Source organism: Halichoerus grypus, chromosome 12 (assembly GCF_964656455.1).
Source record: "Halichoerus grypus chromosome 12, mHalGry1.hap1.1, whole genome shotgun sequence".
NCBI lineage: Eukaryota > Metazoa > Chordata > Mammalia > Carnivora > Phocidae > Halichoerus > Halichoerus grypus.
The window spans coordinates 25879065-25905724 of record NC_135723.1 but is presented as its reverse complement, the minus strand read 5'-3'; the positions used below and the strand labels follow the sequence as shown (position 1 = coordinate 25905724).

Genomic DNA, 26660 nt, shown 5'->3' with positions numbered 1-26660 from the left:
TTCAGTAAATATTTGAACAAGGGATAAGACTAACGACAGGAAGAGAAATTATCTATTTCATGCAATTATCCAGTCAGAGATGACATGACAAGTGTATAGAATTAAAGAGTGATAATTGGGATGGAAAAGAAAGGACAGATTTGAGAGACATTTTAGAGATAAATCAGCAACACTCGGCAACTGATTGATTGGCTGTGAGGGAGGAATTGAGAATGATATCCTGGTTTATAGGTTGGATGATAGATTCCTGTGTCATTCTGTGCCTGTCTTTAAAGACAGTTATTTTCTACTGCCTTGTATTATATTACTACGAACATACTATATCTCCTCTTGAAGACTGTACATTACTAGGAGACATGATTTATTTTTTAATTTTTATGCTATTTGCAACAGCAGTTGGTTTAGTGATGTCCAACTAAGAAGACTCAGGAAGCATATGTTTAAAAAAGTTAAAGATGCCATAAAGGATGGTCCAATTTTTAGTACCTACAGGGATGATTACTTTTTGTTTCCCATTTTTAAACTTCCTGACAGTTTTTGCCTTACAATAGTTTTCAATTTATGTGAGGGAACGGTTGAGAAGCAGAAACCTCTTGTGGACTGGGAGTAAAAAGTTGAGTAGTACATCTGTGCTTTGTAAACAGTGAAGTGGGAGAGGTTGGACAGGCAGGGTTCAGGAGCTCCTACTCAAGACTCAACAAGAACAATTTCTCGCTGATCTGTCATTGAATTTCTGATTTCATTTGGTGAGTTCTGCTCCTTAAGCATGTACGGAATGAGATTCTTTGACAAAGAGAAAGATGTTTTTACAAAACAAATACAGAGATTTAGAGTGGTATTTTCATGATGGCTATATTATATATATTATATATCTTGAAAATTATTGCAGTGATGTGCTCAATTAGCACTTTGCATGCATTTCCTTAAAAAGACCTGGTCCATTGGGGGTCAGGTAGAGTTCAAAGGGTGGTGCCCTGACACTGTAGAAAGATGGTATGGTGAGTTGGAAAGGACAGTGGCTCTAGGGACAGAAAGACCTAGTTTCAGATTTCTCCCATTGGTCATTTTTCATTGTGTCACCTGGAGAAAGAAAGATGTCTGACTTTCCTGGAGGATATTGCTATTCCCTGAAAATAAGAAAATGATAGCAGCTACTATATTATGAGCAATATAATGTGCCTGTAACTGTTCAAACTACTTTAATATATTAATTTATCCTAACAAACCCATTAGATATATGATTTCATCATCCCCAGTTTACAGATAAGTAAACTTAGGCTCCAAAGAATTAAGTAATTTTGCTAGATGACACAAGATGTGGCAAAGAAGGTATTTACCCTGACGCCCTGACCACACACCGGATCACTACAGACCTTGTAGGACTGTAATGAAGATAAATGATCATTTACGTAAAATCTTAGAAAATAATATTGACATATATTTGCTTCGATATCATTATTAGTAATATTAACATGATAATTAGATAGGCTTTTTTGCAAGGGAGAACTGTGGACTTCAGTCCCACTTATAACAATGGTTTCTTTTTTTTTATCTTCATATTTTTTATTGAAGTATAGTTGATACACAATGATTTACAATGTTAGTTTCAGATGTACAACATAGTGACTTGACAACCTGTATGTTATGCTATGCTCACCACAAATGTAGCTATTAAAGGAAAAATTAGTTTTGAATCTCAAATAATTAGCTTGCTCATGAATTTTTGGATCTTATTTATATATCAGTTAGAGATATTCTGTACCAAAAACTGAGGAGAAAGCTTTTCTGCACAGATGTTTCCATGTCATGCATTTTTGAGACTCTCCAAATTCTTTGTGGAAAGAGGAAAATTGGGCCAAAGTATAAATTATCTCTAATCTTCACACAAATCTTTGTGAAAAAAATAATTTCATCTTTTGGAAGATCTTGAGTTCTTTGTGAGATGATATTTTAAAAAGTCATTGTCAAAAATTCACATGTAATGCATAGACTCTAATATTGATATTAATTCTATCCCAAACAGCATAATATTTAAAATAAATTTGAGGCTTAAGGCCAGAAAAAATTTTAAGCACTTGAAGATAATAGAATAGGGCTACAATAGAATAGGGCTACAACATAGAGAATAATATGGAGGGACATTCTTATTTTTTTTAAGATATATTTATTTATTTATTTGAGAAAGAGAGAGAGGGAGAGAGAGAGAGAGAGCAGGGGAAGGTGCAGAGGGAGAGGCAGACTCTCCACTAAGTGGGGAGCCCACTGTGGGGCTCAATCCCAGGACCCTGAGACCATGACCTGAGCCAAAATCAGACACTTAACCAACTGAGCCACCCAGGCGCCCCTGGGAGGGCATTCTTTAGGTAAAGCGAGCAGATATCCCTTGGACTAGGTGCCAGTTAAAATCTGAATTGTAAGAAGGAGGCAACCTTGGGAAGATCTTGGTTAATCTCCTTGGCAGTCACCGTGGTACTACCACAAATTTCATGTGTTCAACAGAGAGATCTGAGAAGACTCTCTGAATAAGTATTTCTGGAAGGAACTATTTTTATTCCTATGGATTTTTATTTTTAATAAGCAATTTACACATCTCTTCTTTGTATATTAAAATTTGAAAACCACTGCTATACCCAGAGAAAAATGAAGGAGACCAAGTCCTCCAGCTGAGTGTGTTCTCATCTTCCATGAAGGGCTAGGGACCATGGACTATGGGTCACACAGACTTATATCCAAAACTAGGGAAAGTTACCCAAGATTCATCCACAATTTTTTCATATATTAATGCAGAAAACAGTAGGACCTAGTTAGTAGGATAGCTGTGAAGATTAAATAAGATAGTGTAAACTTTTTTAGTAAATTGATAGGTACTTCATATATTCTCAATAGGTGGAAGGTAGCATGAGTGGTAATTTAAGAGAGGCAAACTGAAAAAAGATGAAGAAAAGTTGTATTTTTAAAAAATCATTTGCTTTTGTGATGGAATTTGAGAATTATTTTTGCTAGAACTTGGAAACATCCTAACTTTTTAATTGGTACACAAATTATACTTCAGTATAAATTAGACATTAATTCACAGACTTTATTTAGCAGGATTAATTCAGAAAACAATTGCAGACTAACGGCCTAAAGCTAAGACAGTGTACAAATATCCTGTTTAAAACTGAAACTTTCATCTTGGCATGGGGACCATAGTGAGAGCTACTATGCTTGAGGTGCTTCACACATTTTCTCTTTCTATTAGCATAATTGTCCCATGAGATAGGTATTACTTCCATCATTCAGGTGGGAGTACTTAGGTACCAGTAATTTAAATAACTTGCCCAAAGCCCCATAGCTAGTCAGATGCAGTGCCAAGATTTGAGCATAGATCTCTCTGTCTTTAAACATCAGACTTTATTCCAGGAAATGAATTAGGTTAAAAAAAAAACCCAAAAAACAGAAAAACAAAACGAAAAAAAGAGTTTCATTTTAATTATCTCTATGTGTTAGGTTAATATGATTTTGGACTTGAATTGTACTAACTTGAAGTAATTTTCCACTTGGATGTTAAAAGGCAGTCTTGGTTATTCTTACATTTATTATTTATGAGTAATAAAACTTGCAAAGCTTTAAAATTATAGATGTACAACCTGTACATCTCTTTGATGAAGAAAAACCCAAGGCAAATGCCTAACTAGAAACCTACATATCCACTCTTCTGGTTTTAGGGCATAAAGTGGCTTGTTTGACTTACTCTTGCTAAGTCACTTGAACTGTGTAATGTGAAATCCCTCAAATAACACCATCCCAACTATCTGCGCCTGTCGTTTTGTCTAGTAAAATATGTTTTGCTTTTTGAAAAAAACTGGCTATAAATCAGTGGAATGAAACTTCCCTCCACGTTAAAAAGATGACCGTGAGCTGTTAATACTCAGGTCAAACTTTTGGTTTCCCATAAGCTTGTCAGTTCCTCTTTTAAGTGTGCCTTATTTCCACAAAAAGATTTTACTTGTACCCTGAAAATTAAAGAGACAGTCTTGGCTAATGCTTACCTCGTGGAGGCAATAGCATTTTGTAAAGGACATACACTCTGAGTCCATATTCTGCTATTCTCCTTGAAGTGCCTCCAGGAATGATAAATATCTTGTTTCCAGAGCAAAAACAGAAAAGCGCAACAGTGATCTTCTCTTTTGAAAGATTGAATGATGCCGCACCCACTCCATCTTAAATACCATCATGTGAAATTTGGAAGCAAATGGTTTCCAGGTCTAGGACGAAGAAAAAAGAAATGTGTTGCTTATTCATTGTATATGCAAGCCATTGTATACATGATGAGTCTTAGGCTTTTCAAAGCTGCAGGAAGTGCGGTGGGATCCTTTGTGTTTCTCTTGAAAAGAATCAAAGGGGAGCTCTATTACTATGTAGGGGCACACTCCCAAGGACTCCCTTTAAATCTCTCCTCCAGAAGCTGAGCACTGAGAGTCACTGACCTTGTATTTTAGACAATGTCAGGGGAGAGAGATACAAGAAGAAAGGAGAAAAGGAGGCTTCTGCACTGAATGACTGACGAATGTGTTTAAAGTGAAATGAACATGTCTCTACTGTCCTCTACATTTCTCCAACTTGTTTCTTTGTTTTGAAGCCAAATGCAGTAACTTGGCTAAACAATGAGTCACACTGAATTAAATAATGTTTAGATAAAATAGCTGTCTCTTTAGGAAAGCAGCTCTGTATTACTTTGTTCATGAAGCCCAGTTCTTTAGATGTGAGAGTTGATTGTATACAGTTTATGATATTTTTCTGTGTGCAAATGAAAATGGGTTTAAGAATGTGTCAAGTGAAAACAGAGTTCAAGAATTTTGGTTGGTGGGGGTGCTGGGTTATTAAAATCCAAATAGTCTGTCTGTGTCTGTCTTACTAAAAGTTGTGGGTGGTCCATGCTGAAAGAATCTAGAGATCAAAAAATTTTGGCAATATACAGCAGTCTTCCAGTTAGTGATAACTGGTATTTCTTTCTTTGTATAGTTCAGCATTTAGTTAGGTGCAGTGCATCCAGACTCCTGTATGAAAATATATTTAAATCATAAAGGTCTGTAGAGAAAGTTTGCACTGCCTGACTCTTGATTAAAGAGTAATTATAATTCTTTAAACTGACACAAGGTTAAATTGAGCCGTCAGTACTATCCCGATTCTTACTCTTAACTGAGCACATCATGAAGAAGAATGTTAACAAGTTGAGTATTTTCCAAGACTTTTGTCTATGCATATGTATTTCTATGCGGACATCTTATAGTTTAGTTATGCAAATAATTTTATTCTGCTTTACTCACTCAATATTGTATCATAAAATAATCTCGCTCTTGAGAACTCTTTAGTAGCAGAATTTATCTAACAAACTTGTAAGTGATCATGGCCTGCACTTCCTCAGATTTTTTTTTCCACTGGCACCTTCAGCAACTTTGGAAAAATCAGCCACTTTGGTTTGATACACGAGGAGTTTGCATCGTTGCCTGTTGCTTGTGTGACATCCAAGAAGTTTGCTTTCTTGCACGCTGGTTGACTCCTTACTTCTGCTCGACAAAGCCTGCTCAAATCCTCCTCTTTATCAACTGCAAAAACTTCTCATTATCCTTGAATCTCCCATCTCAGGGTTTCTACTTAAGTTCTTTCCACTCCCTGGAAAATGTTTCTTTATTAACCCATATTTATTCCTCAGGTCACGGCTTATATGACACTTGGCTGCGGAGGCTTTTTCTGACTCTTGATGTAAAGCAGCTGCCCTCGCCTTGAACACTGATCCTGTCTTTACCACACTTTGTTGGCGTTTGGTAAATGTTGGCATTTATCACTGTGATTATTAGTTTAATAGACAAAGTGGCTCAACTAATATTTGTTGAATGAAGACATAAGGTCAAGCATTTCCTTCTGTTTAAGATTTCCTTGTTATTTCCAGGAAGCCTTAACCTTCCTTCAATTCTCCCTTAATTTCCTGAGTTCTCTTCTTTCTTTCTTTCTTTTCTTTTTTTTTTTTTTTAAGATTTCTTTATTTTAGAGAGAGAGAGAGCGTGTAAAAGGGGGAGGGGCAGGGAGAGGGAGAGAGAATCTCAAGCAGACTCCATGCTGAATGCAGAGCCCTCGGCCGGGGCGGGGGGTTCAATGTCACGACCCTGAGATCATGACCTGAGCGGAAACCCAGAGACCCACGCTTAACCAACTGCGCCACACAGGCACCCCCTGAGTCATCTTCTTGTGCTGCAGTTGTTTGTGTCCCTCCATTCTGCACCATCCACTTTTGAGGAGAGCAACCAAGAATGTTTATCTTTTGACCTAGCCCTGGCTTATATACTCTCTGTTGGATGACTGAATAAATATACACCACAAGGAATATTTTAATTTTGTGTAGAGCCTACTGTATGATATAAAAGGTAAGCTTTGTGTCATAGAGAACGGTGGCATGAAAGTTACAGAACTTTGTGGGGGTGAGAAGTGACAAGAGACCTCACCCAGCACATGGAATCTCCCCTATCCTCCTGCCCATTGTACCCATGTTGGTTTGAGGGATTGTCTTCTTGTCTTTAAATTTCTATATCTCACCACCGAAAGACTTTCCATAAAATAGTTCCTCTTACTCTTATTTTCTGTGAATAATTTTTAACAGTTTTCATATTGAATATAGCCTGCTTTTAAAACTTAGTAGCATGAAAAATGTTTTCCATATCTTCAAATCTCTACATAAACAATTGTAATGAAAGCGTAATATTATATTTGGTAAAGACATACTAATTTACACCATTCTCCAATTGTTATTATATCCCCCTTAGTTGTTTTTTGTTTTGTTTTGGTTTTGGCTTTCTGTTGTTAGGTTTCTACCTTGGACTGATGATTTTGAATACCTTGCCCAGGGCGGCTTTTCCAGAAGTGTCAAGAGTTCTAGAAAGGAGGTGTCAGATGAAGTGTTTCCTCCTCCACAAGTTATCTCCCTTGTTTACATCTCAAGTGGACACTCTGAAACTGAGGCCTTCCTGACAGTAGGAACACCAGTGATGATAATGATGGCTCAGCTCATCCATGCTGTCCTCTACAGCTTAACAATAGATTCAGATTTGGTGCTACTTTCCAGAAGTTACTTCCTTCCAGTTCAGAGACTCTCAAGACATCTTAGCTATTTCCCAATTGTATATTCTTCACCCTGAGATAGAATCTAGCCACCACTTCCCATACAAGGAGCCAGAGATTGACACCTAACATCCTTGAAGTGTGCTTTCATGTCTCCCAAGTGAGCTTAGAAGAAGGGAGGTCAGTCAGAGTTTGTAATTCTCCAGTTGATTGAACTACACAACACAAATTGAATATGCTTTCGGTAGGGGAAAGGTACACCTTAGGTTTTGGTTTAGCTTCCTGTTTTCCAGAAAAGACACAGTTGTATTTCTGTGGTCATATTTCTAAGATAGTTTTTAAACATACCCTTTCTTCCTGTGAGATTTATAGTAATGTGAAAGATTACATTAGCTTTACAGATATTCTACAACAGTAGATAATACTTGTAAACAGTGGAAAAGGAATTATTTTCATGGACATTTTTATTGCTGCAGGGAACATTGGAGATCATTCTCATTTATAAATAATCTCATTCTTCCTTTTATTTTGTAGATACAAGACCCAAGTTTGGGGCGGGTAGAAGGGAGTGATTGGGAGAAAGGGGGTAAATCAAACGCTGTATCAACAAATGGTGAGGCTAGAACTTCAGCCCCAGTTGGCTAATTCTAAAAATGATCCCCCCTCTTTCCATCCATACACCTTACCTTTTAATAGGAATAAATTATAATCATGTAAGCCTGAATTTTTGAAATTTGATAGCATTTTTTCCCATTTTATTGGCTCATGCTCATAATTTTTTCTGTTTTTTTTTTTTTTTTTTTTTTTAGAGCGAGAGCATGAGTTAGGGGAGAAGCAGAGGGAGAGGGAGAGAGAATCTTTTTTTTTTTTTTGAGAGTGTTTTTTTTTTTTTTTTTTGAGAGAGAGCATGTACAAGCAGGGGAGGGAAGGGTGGAAGGGTAGAGGGAGAGGGAGAGAGAGAGATTCTCAAGCACGCTCCATGCCCAGCATGGAGCCTAATGCGGCCTCAATCTCATGACCCTGAGATCATGACCTGAGCTGAAATCAAGAGTCAGACACTTAACCAACTGAGCCACCTAGGCACCCCTCATTCTCCTAATTTTTAGTTCATCAAGATTAAAAGATCCTAAGACTCAATATAGCAAGATAAAGGGTAGATTGTGAATGGACAAAGAACTTCGTCTTGTATTCAGAGGCAATTTCAGCTGTAAAACTCTACAGAAGACAGAGAGGGTCTTAGCAAGTCATAGAATGTAGTCCCCCACCCTCCACCATGGTATTTTAGAACATTCCAAGTGATCTTCCAGGCAGTCTTTAAGAGAAAACCACAAAGGGAAATTGAGCAAATATCAACAGACCTGAGACGTGACCTCATCTAGAGGATCAAGGAAGCCTTTATGAAGCATCTAATTTAAGTTACGTCGAAACTACTGCTTTGAGTTATGAGTGGGGGTTAGAAAACGGCAGGAGGAATCCTGTCAGCAGGAGGAAGAACATGTACAAAGGCCCTGAGGCAGAAAGGAGGAAGGCATGTTTGGAAATGTGAAAAGAAGGGTCAGAGGGGTGAGAACAAAAAGAAAATAGGAAAAAAGTGATGACTGAGATTTTTAGTGAGGTAATCTTGAACCAGATCATGGTAAGGACACAAAGAATATTAGATGTTGTTCTAAAAGTAATGGAAAGCCATGTCAAACAAGAAAAAGGGGCTAAAAGTGGAATGACTATATAATTTAACATCCAAACCACGAATCCTTTCAGAGTACAGAAGCGACACTATAGATAATTTTTCTGGGAAAACAGCCACAAGCTGGACCATCTCAGGCAAACTAGAATGAGAACCATCCTTCTTTTTTTTTTTTTTTTTTTTAATTTTTTTATTGTTATGTTAATCCCCATACATTACATCATTAGTTTTAGATATAGTGTTCCATGATTCATTGTTTGTGCATAACACCCAGTGCTCCATGCAGAACGTGCCCTCCTCAATACCCATCACCAGGCTAACCCATCCTCCCAACCCCCTCCCCTCTAGAACCCTCAGTTTGTTTTTCAGAGTCCATCGTCTCTCATGGTTCTTCTCCCCCTCCGATTTCCCCCCCTTCATTCTTCCCCTCCTGCTACATTCTTCTTCTTCTTTTTTTCTTTCTTAACATATATTGCATTATTTGTTTCAGAGGTACAGATCTGAGATTCAACAGTCTTGCACAATTCACAGCGCTTACCAGAACACATACCCTCCCCAGTGTCCATCACCCAGTCACCCCATCCCTCCCACCCCACCCCCCACTCCAGCAACCCTCAGTTTGTTTCCTGAGATTAAGAATTCCTCATATCAGTGAGGTCATATGATACATGTCTTTCTCTGTTTGACTTATTTCGCTCAGCATAATACCCTCCAGTTCCATCCACGTCGTTGCAAATGGCAAGATCTTATTCCTTTTGATGGCTGCATAATATTCCATTGTATATATATACCACATCTTCTTTATCCATTCATCTGTTGATGGACATCTTGGCTCTTTCCACAGTTTGGCTATTGTGGACATTGCTGCTATAAACATCGGGGTGCACGTAGCCTTTCGGGTCCCTACTTTTGTATCTTTGGGGTAAATACCCAGTAGTGCAATTGCTGGATCGTATGGTAGCTCTATTTTCAACTTTTTGAGGAACCTCCATACTGTTTTCCAGAGTGGCTGCACCAGCTTGCATTCCCACCAACAGTGTAGGAGGGAGAACCATCCTTCTTAAAGGCTTCTGTATATTGGCTAATTTTCCCTCTGACACAATTCCTGGGAGATAGTCTGTATTCACTGTTACCCTTCCATGGCCAGGCTCACTGAATAGAACTGTTTCCCTTATTCCTTCTCTCATCCACTTGGCATTTTGCCTCTCCTTAGCTAATTATGCCCATCCATCAAAAAACACAGAAAAGTAGAACTTTTTACCTTTACGTGAAATTATGTTTGACTCTTACCTCACTTTCATAGTAGCCTTTCTCAGACTTGGTGTGATCGTTTAGTAAGAACGGCATCCCTGAGAATTTTTGATCATTCTCAAGTTGTTTGGAGTGTGGTCACCCCTCCCCCTCACTCCGTGACACGCTCCTCAAACTAACAAAGACAATTTGAGGGGCAGAGGCATTCCTTAGACTACATTTGATATTGCACGGACTCATGTGCAGGACGAACATGCTAGAAGACCAACAAATAGTGCTAAAGTCTGTCTGATTTGAAAAACAAGAGGGCATTCAGTTGAATTCATGGATTAAGGAACTCACCTTGCCTTGAATCCTGGCTCTAGCCTCTTTTACTCATTACTGTGTGACCTTGGTTAGATGGCTCAAATTCTGTGAATTTTAGTTTCATTATGTGTGGAACAGGAATAACATTGAGGCCTAACACAAAGGCTTTGAATGCCAATTAAATGAAGTAAGTTTATAAAGCACCTAGAACCATTACTCCTACTGGTAAGCCCACAAGTGGTGGCTATTTGGGGCTATTATTTTAAAGCAAATATGGTTTTAACAACATGCCTTCTGACCTCTCTTTGCTGTAAGAATTAGGAGCTATCTTTTCATTCTGGTGAAGTTTGACTGCTCTTGTCTTTATCTGCCTGTTTGTCCTAAGGGGACAGGTGAAGTTCAGTTTCTAACCCAGTTTCAAAATAGTGAGCCTCAGGGAGAGGATGGGTCATTTAAGCCCACTCTACTTAAAATTCTTCTGAGATAAGACATTCTGGAGGGGAAATTATCCTGTCAGTGGCAATATCTCTGAAGTAAAAGATATCCTCAGGATTTACTTTGAAATCTGTAGATGCGCATTCTGCCTGGGGGAGAGCTAGGGTTTATGTTGAGAAGGTCACGGTGGGCTAGCCAAACAGAATAACAGAATGTAAGATAAGATTTGGAATTGTTGTGAGGGCCTGGGATCTTCATATTTGTGTCCTGGTGTTTGAGCAGTGTCTAGTCGGCTGTGGTAAGGGCTCAATATATACGTATCGAATACATAAGTTAATAATACATCATGAACTTTAAATATAATTAATAAGTAACCATAGCATATGCTTCTAATAGAGAGACCCTGGGAATTGATTTTCACTCAATTAATCTTCTACTTGTCATTTATAAAAGGCCAAAGATAATGTAGTGTTCTGAGTGAATGAGTTCCCCTACTTAATAGTTTAACAGCTATATATTGTTCGTGAAAGAGAAAAACTCTCTACCCTCCTCCACCAAGATCACATTTCTGAGCACACGAATGAGTTTTTATTGACTTAGTCACCACAGAAATGTTAAGATCTCCGACTAGTTCAACAGAGAAACGTTAGTTCTTACGTGGTTAGAGATAGATGTTTATAGACCATATATTACTGTATATTAAATTATGTTGTAATTGCTACAGCAATATATTGACTATATTCAAGTGAACACAGAAGCTTATATTGCTAGAGTTTATATTTTGGGAGAATGTATTGTTCTCCCAACCTTGGTTAAATTCTCAAGGCCCACAGTAGTTTCTATTACAAAGGAAAATCCATGTCAATACATGAATTTCAGGTAAGCATATTGTGCTGCAAATTTTCCCTCAGGGAGCATTGGCATGGAAGGCATTACAGTAATTTTCCATCATAGAACTCTACAATAATGCAGATTTCAGGATAGAAGCATGCAATTTTTTTTTTTTTTTAAATACTGTTTCCCAGGAGATTTTCCCAGGGACTTAGAGACCTACACTGCCCTTTGTGGGGCACTGCATTTTCTAATACTACATACTCTCAGCCAAGGTTCCTTCTCAATCAGTTGAGCATGTTCTGAGAAACAGCACAAGTGGTACCTCCAACACGTATAAAAACGATGACATCATTGTTAAGATTTAAAGAAATAAAAAGACGGTGTTTTCTTTGACTTGTTTAGATGAAAGACCAGTAATTGTGATTTCCTTCTCTCACTAGCCAAATCATTAGATCAGTCATTTTCCCTCACTGTGACCAAATCATTGACTCATTCATTTGACTTATGTTGGATCTACATTAAACCGAAATGATGGATTCTTTAGTCATTCTTTTTATAGATAAAAATCCTCAATCCTTTGAACTCATCTCTTTATGCTAAAAGAAAGTTTGTTTTGTTTTGTTTTTTTCCCAAGCTCCAGAGTTCAATTATGGCTAACTAACAGCAACTTAAATAGCATTTAAACAAAATAACCTTGGCTTCTAGGTTTCTAACAGGGCACTTCCTAAGTAAATCTTCCTTGGTTAACAGCTGTCAACTGTCAATGGGCGGCAGGTAATTAAATTTGAAGATAGTTTTATGGCTCAGAAAAATAGATAAAATCCTTGGACCAGAAAGGTCTTCAGCTAATGCGATTATTGCTCCCTCTGGTATTTGAATTAATGCAAGAAATTGATTATTTTTTAATGAAACAGATAAAGAGGAAAACTGCCATTGTTTGTTACTTGCAAGTAAAATTTGGGTGAGGCTGTTTTCCTGGCTAAGATCACACTCTTGGTTTTATTTCAGTATAGATTAGGAAGAGAAGGGAAAAAGAAAAAAATGATTATTTGAAAAAATACTGGAACGAAACAAACCATGATAGAAAGAATGAGAAGGTGACAGGTAGGGGCTGTGAATACTTGGAAGATGTGGCAGTTAGGAAGGGTTTCTTTTTCTTTTCTTTTCTTTTCTTTTTTTAAAGATTTTATTTATTTATTTGAGAGAGAGAGAAGGCACACAAGCAGGGGGGAGCAGAGGGAGAGGGAGAAGCAGGCTCCCCACTGAGCAGAGAGCCCTACACGGGGCTCCATCCCAGGACCCCAGGATCATGACCTGAGCTGAAGGCAGATGCTCAACCTCCTGAGCCACCCAGGTGCCCCTAGGAAGGGTTTCAACAACAGGAAATGCAAACCTCAATGTGTCTAAAAAAAAAATGCATATTGTTGTTTTTTTAAATTTTATATAACAGAAGTAGTCCAGTGATAGAGCCGTTCCAGGGTGAGTTCAGAGATTAAATCATTTCCTCAGCCAGGTTTTTTTTCTAAATTTTGCTTGCCATTCTCAGCTAGCAATCGGCTTGGTAAGCCATTCTCAGCTAGCAACTGAGGCACGTATCATATCCCTCACGTACAAATGTCCAGAGGCAGAAAACGAAATCACCTCTTTTCTTGTGCCAGTCTTGAAGACGGAAGAAACCTCTTCCAGTACCCCTGCAGAAGGCTTCCCTTTAAATCTCATTGACCAGAACTCATCACATGTCCCATTTAAACCACTCCCTGGCTAGGGGTGAGGTGGGACGACTATGTTCTATATAGACCAGCTCTGCCTACAGGGAAGACAAGGAAAGTCCTGTTAGATGGAAGGTCAATAATGTCTCCTGCTCAAACGAGCACACCCTGATCCTCTGCTATGTGCTGGTGCAACATCCCTTGAGGGTATTAATATAACCGATTTATAGATGAGGAAATCAAAACTGGGCAAAGTGTGGTAGCTTCCTTAAAATAATATACTCAGTAAGTGATGAAGCTAGGATTTCAATTCAGAACTGTCTGACTCGGATTGTGTACTCCCACCCCAATACCACACTGTTGCCTATACATCATGATTTGCTTTCAGTTTCAGTTACAGAGCTGCTCTTTTTGGATGAAGCAATCAGTGCATCTCTATGTTTTGCTTTTCACTTTAGATTTACTCCCCTCAGAGCTTCTTCTCAGGGCTTCCTCAGAGCTGTCGACTCTCAGAGACTCACATAACCCCTGAGAAGAACAGGAAAAACTCTACTTGCAGATTTGATATTTCTAATGGCAAATTGCTATTCTAATTTTACATGTTTGTGGGACATAACTGCTTTGATTTGAATTTAATCTGTCAACATTCAAGCAATCTCTCTACCAAAGAAATTTCCTTTTCAAATCCCCCAAAACTAGTAAGGGCATGTTCATTTCTCCTTTTCTTAGTTTACAGCTTCCTTTTACCCCCAGACCAGCTTCATATAAAGTCAATTCCAAATCCTTTCTTTTAAGCATTCTGCACATCAACTCTTCCTTTCCACTTTTAGCATATCAGCATCTTTATCAACATTATATCTGGAATATCCTCATCTCTTAGTTTTCCATTCTCACATACTTTAAAAGTATCCTGCCACTCAAACAAATTATTTTCCTTAAAAATGACTTATTTTATCATTTCACTCTCCTGTTCAAATACTTTGAGTACATTCTACATGTAAAAAAAATGAAGTATTAAATACATGAATACATAAAAACCAGGCAGTCTTGTCCTCCATGTTTCCTCCATGTGTAAGGAATTATTCTTACCTTGCTGGCTGAAGCTTGATGTCTTTTCCCAAGTCATAATAATGTAACCCATGTCACTATGGGACAGGCACTCTTTTAAGTACTTGATGTATATCAACAATTTAAACCTCACAACACCCCTGTGAGGTAGGTACTATTATTATTATTCTGATCTTACACATGAGGACACTAGAGTGCAGAGGGATAAACGCACCTGCCAAGAACATATAGAAACGAAATGGCGGAGCTTGGATTCAGACTCCAGTGGTTGGGCCCCAGAGGCCATGAACTCAGTCACATTTTACTTCTATAATCCATGTATTTCACTGAGAGTTATTTATTGAAGAGGTATATGTTGAACATCTATTCTTCACCCCAAGCTATATCCTTCTCCTGATGTTTTTATAGAGAAATTATACAACCATGAGTCTCCTCCATATGATGAAAAGCAAGCTTTATGTAAATTTTAGGCAAAATCAAGGCAGCTTTTATCTTTGCAAACTCTGAGTGACATTTGTTGGATTCTATATTCTCTCTCATGTTCTGAGCTCTTGGATATTTTTTCCCCCTATTTCAGCAATAACCTCTGGTCTGGCAGGGGCTGACTTTTTTTCCTGAATGACATCCCTCTCCCCTGTCTTGCTTTCCTCATGAAAGAAGCAGTTCCAGTTTCTGGGCCAGTGGTACCGCTGCTGCCAACCACATCACCTATCTGTCTATGATGCCTACTGAGGCTCAGTAATTTAGAACTAGGTTAGCACGCCGCACAGCACTCTGCATCTCAAATCTCCGAGTTCAAGATCTGTCATCTAGTCTCTTGTTTAAAATCATCTTTCAGGGGCGCCTGGGTGGCTCAGATGGTTGGGCATCTGCCTTTGGTTCAGGTTATGATCCCAACTTCCTGGGATCAAGCCCCACATCCGGCTCCTGGCTCAGCGGGGAGCCTGCTTCTCCCTCTCCCTCTGCCTCTCCCCCCGCTCATGCTCTCTCTCTCTCTCTGTATCTCTCTGTCTCAAATGAATAAATAAAATCTTTAAAAAAAAAATAATAAAATCATCTTTCAATGTCTTTTGTTCTTGTCTTCTCTCATGATTGACTTCTCAAGACTCTTCTGAGGTATTTTTATAACTTCCACATAAAAAAATCCTACACTTTACTGTCATTGTATGGGCAAAATATCACAGGCTATGTTTTATGATCATGTGTTAGTAATTTTAGGAATCTAGCTCCTTAAAAGAAAAGGGGGAAAAAAAAGAAAAATGTGTATCTATTTATCTAATTCAATATCTTTTTGATAGTAATTCAAATTTGATAATACTATACTAATACTAACTAATAATTATTAGAATTTATTGTATACTTTTTCTGTCATTCATTTCTAATATTTACATGCATTAATTCAATTGATTTCCATGGGAACTCTTGGTAGAGGTGATATTGTTGTTTTTTGCAAATGAGAAAATTAAAGCCCAAGGCGGTTATGTAACTTGTTCGATGTCACTGGAAGTTTGGTACCACAGCCAGGCTTCATAATCACTGTGCTACTCCCATGACATTTTCAGATTCTTGGCTAGATGTAGAACTGCTTGAAGAATATAATGGCAAACATTCTGAACTGATATGCCCAGGAAATAGGTTAAATTTGTGACTTCTCTATCTTTACATATGGGATATGGCCTAAGAGTTCACAGAATATAGTTCATGGCTTTCTATAAGAATTCTTATCATTTCAGATTTTGGTTTAAGTCACACCACAGCCTATGAGAATTTCTAGAAGTGTATTTGTGATTCAACATCTAAAATTTAGAAATATTTCATCATTGAAACAGTAAGTTATGAAAGCAAACTCCTTTGTACAGTTTGTCACTCTCTTAAGATCATAATCTCAAGAACAAAGAAATACTGAACCATTTGAATGGGAAAGGTGTAAATTGTACAAAGGAGCATTTTGGCTGGAAAGAAAGTTGAATCTGCTATACTGATTATTGATTTTTTTAATTGTCATGGTGCATTCGCTGTCTTCAGAGTTCAGCTATACAGGCACAAATTTTACACATAATGTAGAAGTTAAGTGAGCATGAGTCAGTGATCATTGAGATACTGAAAATCTAAACATTCAGGTCATCTGAATATTTATGGTTTACTTTTTGATATATACATAGGTAGACTGTCATTTAAACAACATAGCCTTCTGAATGAGGTATAATGGGCAAAGAGTAGATTTGTTTTCAAGTAATTTCTAGAAAAAGACATCAAACTAGTTAGAATTATGTTGAGAAAGTAAGGTAAATATTTAAAGTAGAAAATACCAATCCTAAAATGATAAATGTATTGATTACAACCATAAAACAGAAGAGAAGCTAAGAAGACATCACACTGTCATTACTTTTGTTTTTGTTGTTGTTGTTGTTGAATCTGCTCATTTGCTATATTTTGCTATATTTTTTTGGCTGATCTATTTTAGTTTTGAGCTGATGATAGCCAGTGATAAAACTGAGTTGAGATTCTTACAAAATGTGAATAATTTTTCAATAAAATAGTATCATAAACTTAACGTTGCGTTTATTGATTTATGTTTTACTTCAGTATAGAGGCAATAAATAAAAATAACCACGAGCATAATTCTATTTTATTTATTTTATTTTATTATGTTAGTCACCATACATTACATCATTAGTGTTTGATGTAGTGTTCCATGATTCATTGTTTGCATATAACACCCAGTGCTCCATTCAGTACGTGCCCTCTTAAATACCCATCACCAGGCTAACCCATCCCCCCACCCCCCTCCCCTCTAGAACCCTCAGTTTGTTTCTCAGAGTCCATAGTCTCTCATGGTTCATCTCCCCCTCCGATTCCCCCCCCTTCATTTTTCCCTTCCTGCTATCTTCTTCTTCTTCTTTTTTTTTAACATATAATGTATTATTTGTTTCAGAGGTACAGGTCTGTGATTCAACAGTCTTATACAATTCACAGCGCTCACCATAGCGCATACCCTCCCCAATGTCTATCCATAATTCTCTTTTAAAATTAATTTATTATTGTAGGAAGGAAAATATATCTTAACTTTTTTGGTAAATATTTCTATAAAATAGTTTTCATTAAAATAATAGAATCATGGAACCAAAATCCTCTATTTTTACTGTGCTGTTCACTATTTCAGAGCTTCGAGAAACCAAGACCTCTGAATACTTCAGCCTGTCCCACCACCCTTTAGACTACAGGATATTATTAATGGATGAAGATCAGGACCGGATATATGTGGGCAGCAAAGATCACATTCTTTCCTTGAATATTAACAATATAAGTCAAGAACCTTTGAGTGTAAGTTTGTCATTTCTATGAGGGCCATGTTGACTTTGTTAGGTTCCTTTTCCTTTAAACATTTCAAATATAATGAAAAAATTGTGTATTCCATTAGAACTATAGAAAATACAGGCCACATGTCAATAAATAATTGGAAGTTCATACTTACCTCATGGACTGAAAATATAATCAATTCAGTTCTCACTGTCTGGCTTCATAGATTTTAACACTTCAAAACCTGAAACTAAATGAGAAAATACTTCCTGTGTATGTGTTTGCATACGAGTGTGTGTGTGTTTGTGTGTGTGTGTGTGTGTGTGTGTGTATACAGAGAGATAGATAGACAGACAGAAAGAAGTATACAGTATAGCCTGAAAAAAATGATCAGACTAAAGGAAAATCTACCTTGTCATCTGTATGTAATCCAAGAAGGCCTAAAAGGAACAGTTAAGTGCACTGTTCTGTGAACAAGTATGACCTATATTTATCTTCTATTTCACAAGAAGGACATAAATTGATCTTCATTGGAGTAAAGAAATAAAAGTAAATTATAAGTTTAATATAACAAGGAGAATTCTGAATTTATTATTTTAACAAGGGTCAATGGCTGACAATTAAAAAAAAAATAATCATCACTGTCAGACTTGACCCAAGGCTACAGTGACTTAGAACACTAGCTGAGTATTTCAGAGAGGGAATCTCTTGGATTCAATCCAAGTTATTTTAGCTGTTGAAGTACCTAGGGGCCTGTTTTAAGTAAATCTACCAGCCTGGCTCTGTGGTTTACCAAAAACAATATTAAACCAAAATAGCAATATAAATGTAAATTCATTGGGATGTAAGCAGTTGAGAAAAATACAGTAGAAAAGGAGGGAAATATACATTTTATTGTACACATGAATGACCTTATTTTAATACTATGTCATTAGGAAATGGGCACATGTTATTGAAAGACTTTTGTTAAAGGAAAAATTGATGGGAGAAATAAAAACAATTATTAGAATAAAATAATAAAATTTTTATGAATTTAAGTTTATAAATTTAAGTTTATAAACTGAAAGAAAACTCTTGAAATATAAATATAGAAATGCCTTAAAGAAATGTGTTAGCATAAAGTAAATGAAGAGCACTGAGTTTTCATACGTATAAGTGTGATTATGCAACCTTTATTTTCCTTTCTGAGCAGGTTTTCTGGCCGGCATCTGCAATCAAAGTCGAAGAGTGCAAGATGGCTGGCAAAGATCCCACAGTGAGTGCCTAAAAAAACTCCAAAACTTAAATATTTAGTCTTTGAATCCATGTACCTCAAGTGCAGCCAAGAGTGAGACAAAGGGTGTTGGTATTTTAAATCTTCGGCTGGACACATGGTAAAAAATGTAAATGCAAAGAAATTGGAACTCTTAAACACTGTAACTTAGGAATTCCTGACTGGGTAAAAATTTCTAGCCTTGCTTTCATTATTGCATTCTGACACATTTCGTGATGGATTTCAGTAATAACCCCTGTTCCAGTGGATCCAACCTGCAGAATTCTCAGCAGGCCACTGAAATAATGATAATGCAAGTGTCTGGAGAAGCTCCCAGATACCATGTGGGCTTTTCCAAAGAAGGATCTCGGCAAAAGGGTACTGGTGAGCCAGCACATTCCAGAGGCTTAAATCACCAATGATTACTGGTATCTTTGTTAGTTAAAAATAACCATGGAAACAGAAATCAAGACAGACATGAATATCAATAAATGTTCAGTGTGCAACATTTGTACAAATTGTGTATCTTTAGGCAGAATTCCATATAAAGAGTTAAGAAAGAAATCTATATGGATTTCTGCAAACAACTTGCTGAAACTGACAGATTCAATTATTCTCGAATATTATAAAACAAATACATGGACCGGTCTTTTATGTACACGTTATTTAATTTTATAATGAAGCATGTATGTCATTTTACCTTCTTGTCTCAAAATGCGAAAAATATAATGGAACCATATATCAGAATTACCCATTCTTACACAAATGATTTGGTAAAGAAGGTTTTTTTTTATGGATTTATTTACTTTTTCAGTCATTCATTCCACCAATACAGATTGAGCCCCTATTATGTGTCTGGCATAGTGTTTATTGCTACAGACATAATGTATACTAAAATAGACAGTCTGACTTTCCTCAACTTTATTATCTTGCTGGAGAAGTCAACATTGATCAAATGAGCATGGAAGTATGTGTTTATGCAGGTATGAAGTTGAAATATGGTGGCTGGGTAGAAAAACTAGTATTTGTACACACACATACGCACAATCAGCTCTGAGGTCATAAGAAATAACAGCTTTGACTTTGTGTAAAAAATGTTGACTAAGCACTCATTGTAAGTGTAGAGGTAAGAAATGCTGTCTTCAGGGTCCAAGGCTATGCACTGAGCTTTGATAGTGAGGGTTTCAGAGATTCATCACAGTGGTTCAAGGAAAAGAATGATCCTTGTGAAAAGAGGAAGTGTGGAAATTAAACTTTCATTTTCATTGACTCTTAACCATCCAGGTATGAGGTTCTGAAAAGGTCTGGTGTGAGACAGGGCCATGGAAGACTCTGGGTCTCACTGGAGGGTGTTGTTGAGAGGTCACCAGGAGTGACTCAGTTCTGGGTCTCACGTTTTCAGTTTTAGAATTCACCTTTTAAGAGAAATTTTCAAATGGGCAGAAGGAGCTTGCAGAGGCATATTTGCTCCCCATGGGATCTGCTGGGCCGTAGTGTATAGGAAAAAATCCAGAAAAATGTGTAAGAAACACTCAAAAGAATACATTATGCTTGTCTTCTAGGGAACAAATAGTAGAAAGTATAATGTTGTGGAGAAGTCTTTTTTTTGTCCAATGAAGCTATTATTTCAATAATTGTGCATGAATTTGATTGTTTTCTTTCATTCTCTAATGTAGAGATTTGGCCCGCTGATGTGTATCCTACCATATCTTGCCTTTTGCCACAATAATATCCTGTGGCTATAATTACTGGATTTAGTTGTCCTCTTTGTTCAAAAGATTTTCATTTCCCATTCATATGAAGCATCACAGACAGAATATGTAGGATTTAGATACCATTGCACATTCTCTTTTCAAAGATTGGTGTTGATTTTCTGAAGAATCTTAGCCAAGTAATTTGATGTCTTTCTCCCTTTGGCAAAATAGAAATGCTCTGTCATTTGCTTTCTTATAATTAAGAGTCATTAGATGAAATCTTCAATACATGCTTACATTTTCCCATAGTTTTATCATGCTGTAATATCATTCATGGATATCTTTAAATTCTGCTATGTAGCCAGTTAGTATACATAACAGAAGTAACTGGTGGAGGGTTCTGTTCTAATATGGCCAACATTGTTGGGTCCTGGGAAATAATCAAACTAACTCTTTCAAATACATGTTCTGTCTATGCAAGAGAAGAGAATGTTTGACAAATCCAGCTCATTTCATACATGTGAAGAAGTACTTAGAGAGAAGTGTCCTTTAATCAGGCCACAAGAAAAAGACCAGTGGTAGGAAAAGAAGGCAAAATAGTCTTTAGAAATTCTACAGAACAACATATTTTTATTACATGCTTTAATGAAATTAAATAGTTAATCATCTCTTAATTCTGTTAGAAGAAATATCATCTAATACTCAATATTTTATTTAAAAACACTGGAATTTTAATTTGTGCAAATCAGTTACCTATTATGAAGGAACCAAAGGTGAAGAAGATGGAGTCTCTATCTTTAAGAGTCTTTACAAGATACTAGAGATGATGAGCCATATATGCAGTAACTACCAAATAGTAATAGCCAACATTTAACGGAATGGGCCAGGCACCGTGCTAAGTCTTTCTTTTAATCCTCGCAATAGTGCTATAAGATGGACAGTATTGTCACCATTCACATTTTTAAGATAAAAAAAAATCACTAAGAGTGAGGAACTTACCACAGCTGCCCTGCTAGCAAGTGGGAGGGGGCCCACTCTGTCTTATCTGATAAAACATGCCATCTCACTAGGAAGAATTCGGTAAATGCTAAGGATACCCACAAAAGACAAAGAAAAACACACTGCAGCTGGGATATTTAAGAAAGTTTTGATAGATTTGTTGGCAACTACATTAGGTCTATGTTAATCTTTTTCTTTATTTTATTTCAATGATACTGAAATTGAAATAAGTTATACCCTTTTCCTCTTCCAGCCTTTGACCCCAAGTATATGTGACTCCCTTCTTATTCAATCATCTTCCCATCTTTTTAACCTGGGAATCACCTACTTACCCTCTCAAGTAACAGTGCAGATGTCACTTCTCTGTAAAGTCTCATCTGCCCACCCGGGGCTAGGCTGGCTGTCCCTCTGTGTACACTGGAAACACTGGCACATGTTGTACTGTGTTTGTAACTATAACTCTCCCCTTACTGATTGGAAATACTGGGTAGTGTCGTTATTCTCTGTGCTCAGATCCATATCTAGGCACTTACTAAAGTTAAACAAGATCTGAAAAAATTCAAACCAAGCATGGGAATCTGTTCCAAGTGATTGTCAGAAGTTGGGGGTAGGACGCGGTGGGGATGGTGAGTTTATTGATGCCTTTAAATTAATAGTATTTTTAGTAAATTCATTTTGCACATATTTTAGAATTTCATTTTGATTAAATTAAAATATTTTGATGTTAAATATTATATTAATCATCTACTTAAGCAAAACATAAGCTAGTGACAATTAAAATCCATACTGCTGTAGCAACTGAAAGAAAATATACAGCATGGACTCAAGCATCTCTTATTCCTTTAGATTTTTTTAATGTACCAAATTTTAATTAGAGAAAATAACACTTATTAGAAAATAATTCAAGATAAACTAAAATTTGATCCCAGTAATCATATATCATAATAAGGTAATGTTTATAAAGAAAATACATTATCATGGTGGGAATATAGCTAATTTTCTGCCTCACTAAAGAGACTGTAACCCACCTCCCATTTCCCTCTCTGTCCCTATGTATTCACATTCCTCCATGCTCCATTTATTTCTAAATGTTAATATTTTATTCATACTCTAAATAAATTGAGCTTACACAGTAGCACATATGCTGTCAAACATATCCAATGAGATAGGGCATAATGAACGCACTAAGTAAATACTGTAAGAGATTGTTGGAAAATTAAGCAGGATTACATATATTTAGACATATGTGCATTACATGCACACAATGTCAAACTTTATTAATTGAGGAATATCAGTTTCCCTATTTATGTGACCAAAGGATCCCAAACTACTGGAAAATATATTTTCTTTAGAAATATATTTATCAAAATACCTTGATTTATTGCTCATACCAAAGAAGTGTAGGCCAAGAAGAAAAGAATAAGAGGGACTTTTTTCCCCATTGCATAGTCTGGGCCATGAAGAGTCAATATTTTTAAAGCCTTATGCATCTGTGCTCCAGGACATATTTTCAAAAACATCTATGTTAAAAATTACATAACAAATACATGTTCAATACAGAAATCTTTGAAGACCTAGAAAAGCATGTAAAAAGCAACAGAAAACAATATCTTCTGAGCTCTTTCACCCTAGAGACTTAACCTCTCTGTGCTTCAGTTTCCTTGTCTGCATAATGGGCATTCTCATAGTATGTACCTTATTGGGCTGTTATGAGGATTAATGAGTTAATATTTGATGAGAGCTTAGTACAGTACATAGCACATGGTAAGTGGTATATTACTCTTAAGTAAATAAAATAAATTCCACTACTCAAAAGTAATCACTTAAAAATTGGGTGTATATTTTTGCAGCACTTTATTGTTTGAAATTTATAGGAATATAAATAAAATGGTATTATATTCTGCATAATGTTAACAGCATGATTTTTCATTTAGCATTGTACCAGGAAGCAGTTTTAAAAAAGGACTAAGCAATTAAAAAAAAAAAAAAAAATCCACAGTTTTAAACTTCACTGAAGGCTCATTCTCCAAACCTTTCATAGATGTCTGCTATGGTCAGGACCTGTACTAAGCTCTGTTCAGGAAAAATGCCCTGTCCACTTCACCAGACTTTTTCTGACCACTGAAATAAAAAATACATATGGAAGAATCCAATATCTGACACTGTGCATATTTATTGTGTGCTAGACACGATTCCACACACAATTGCTCACAACAAATGTTATCATCACCATTTACAGGTAAAAAGATTGAAGCACAGAGAGGCTAAGTAAATGTCTCAAGTTCAAACAGCTACTGAAAGGTAAATCTAGAGTTTGTACCCAGGTCAATTGGCTCTGAGATTTGTACACTTAAATCCACCATCTACTGCCCATCTAAGACTGTGGCATGATGACAGACCAACTCTAATTGCCTCTCTGGTTTCATCACACAGTAATTCACTATCCCCTCTAGGCACCGCTTCCCAAGTAAATCCTGCTCTGTCATGCCCCCAGTATTTTTTTTTTGTTCATGTTCTTTTTTTTCTGTCGGAAAGCTCTTTGTGCTTTTGCCTGTCAAAGTATCTAGCTTATTCTTCAAGTTCCAGCTCCAATGACACCCCCTTTCAAACTCTTACACCCAGGTCAGCATTATTCATTCTCTCTTCTCTCCTCCTGTAGCATATTTTTGAAAAAATATAACTCTATTATAGCATCTACACAGCCTCGTATATTATGGTTTCCTTTCTCTGAAAGGAGAAATTGAATCTATTCATTTCAGTGTTGTTGGCACCATATACAGTGTTTACATAGAACGAGTTCAGTAAATATTTGCCTGGATAGCATTGATATGATTGCTGTGGTCTAAATCAGAAATAATGTGGACAAAAACTAGGGAAACAGAAAAGACCTAGAAAATGATTTTCAATAATTAACTGATTTGTTTTCCTTTGTCTTTTTCTCTGTGGGGAAGGTTGGAGGGGCACACTGGACATTATCAGGTAGTCTGGGAATCTGTTTCATGGTGAATCCACCCCTTTCTTTAGAAAAACTAGATGGTGGAGGGTAAACATGGTTCCAGACCCAGCACTTCATTTAACCTCTTTGGGACTCAGTTTCCTCATCAATGAAATGGGACTAATACTTTAATTAGAACATTGCTTTGAGGATTAAAAATACATAACATCAAAGGATTAAGAGCTCTGCAAACATTAATAACTTGTAAAAACTTTCCTCTACCCACTGTGGATTCCTCACCCAGTGACAAATTATAAAGTGATTAAAAGTACAAGATTCAATGTTAGACACACATGTGCTTGAAAATCTGTTTTACCTGTTTCTAGCTCAATGACTTCAAGCAAATTAACTAAAAAAGCTCTAAGTTCTGTTTTTCTTTTTTTTTTTTTTTTTAAATCTTTCTTTCTTTTTTTTTTTTTTTTTTAAGATTTTTTAAATTTATTTATTTGAGAGAGAGAATGAGAGAGAGAGAGCATGAGAGGGGGGAGGGTCCGAGGGAGAAGCAGACTCCCTGACGAGCAGGGAGCCCGATGTGGGACTCGATCCCGGGACTCCAGGATCATGACCCGAGCCGAAGGCAGTCGCTTAACCAACTGAGCCACCCAGGCGTCCCTAAGTTCTGTTTTTCTAAAAGGAGTTGAGTTGTACCAAACTGAATGAATGTGAAGTGCCCAAATGGCATAAGTACATTCAATAAATGTGAGCTATAAAAGTGAAAAATCAAACCTCCTGGGAAGTAAAACAGGTTAAATATGTAAAATGATCATTCCAAAGTCTAGTGCATGGTAAATTCCCAACAAATACTGACCATGATAAGTAGATATAAAATATATATATAGAGAGAAACATATACATGAAACAAGTATAATCTGTATTTGAAATATAGTACATATTAATGATGTCTTTCTTTTTACCAATACCAGTAATTCATGACAGTAAATGGTCTACAAAACTCAAGACAACATATAATCTATTATTAATAGAATTGAATTCATGTCTTATATGGGAAAATAGAATATACAGAATCCCAGAATGATTAAACTTGTATGTGAAAAACATAAACACAAGTCGATAACCTAAACCTGGATGTATTATATAAACACCATACTTCATCTATTCTTTTTCTACAGAGAAACACATTATCATCTGCAGTTATGTAGTCAATTTCCAGGTACCTCTATATAAACAGGTGTCAAGATACAGTGACACTATATATTCAACAAAAACTCTTGATGTCTTAAAATAAAAACAAAGTGTATAGTCTGGTCTGTAAGGATTAATTTCTTTGACAACAGAGCTAATGATTATTTCATAATAAAATCCATGATAAAAACATGTATAAAATTACAACATATAAAAATAAGCATCTGTTCACAGGCGAGTAATAATATAAACGGAGAATATTATGAGAAAATGTAAAATAATACTGACTTAAAATTAAACTTGACTTCTAAAAAAAATTAACTTCTACTTTAGTAGAATTGGTTGTTTTTTTTTTTACTTTACTAATAATATAAATAATAAATGTGCTTATAAAAAATTAGTAATATGGTACTTTAAAAGAGTAAAAAAAAAAAAAAAAGAAATATATGCTGTCTGACTATCCATGGGAAAAACACTGTTACCTTTTAATATATCTATTTATAAAAAAATTTGTCCTGGGGCACCTGGGTGGCTCAGTTGGTTAAGTGACTGCCTTCGGCTCAGGTAATGATCCTGGAGTCCTGGGATGGAGTCCTGCATCGGGCTCCCTGCTCGGCAGGGAGTCTGCTTCTCCATCTGACCTTCCCCTATCTCATGCTCTCTCTCTCATTCTCTCTCTTTCAAATAAATAAATAAAAATAAATAAAAAATAAAAATTTTGTCCTTATAACATCATTTTTATTTAATTTTTATTTTTTTAAAGATTTTATTTATTTGAGAGAGAAGGAGAGGGAGAGAACTCAAGCGGGGGGAAAGGCAGAAGGAGAGGGACAGGCAGACTCCCTGCTGAGCAGGGAGCCCACCGTGGGGCTCAATCCCAGGACCCTGAGATCAT

The 26660-nt window shown here is 36.5% G+C and overlaps 1 protein-coding gene across 2 annotated transcripts in view; it reads left to right on the top strand.

Annotated features, from left to right (window-relative positions):
- The window catches only part of SEMA3C (semaphorin 3C), a 179269-nt gene that overhangs the window by 68512 nt on the left and 84097 nt on the right, over nucleotides 1-26660 (top strand). For both annotated transcript variants that reach the window (XM_078060086.1, XM_078060087.1), the window contains exons 3-4: nucleotides 17546-17706; nucleotides 18875-18937. In XM_078060086.1, coding sequence (XP_077916212.1) covers nucleotides 17546-17706; nucleotides 18875-18937 — 224 coding nt within the window. The remainder of the gene's footprint in view (nucleotides 1-17545; nucleotides 17707-18874; nucleotides 18938-26660) is intronic.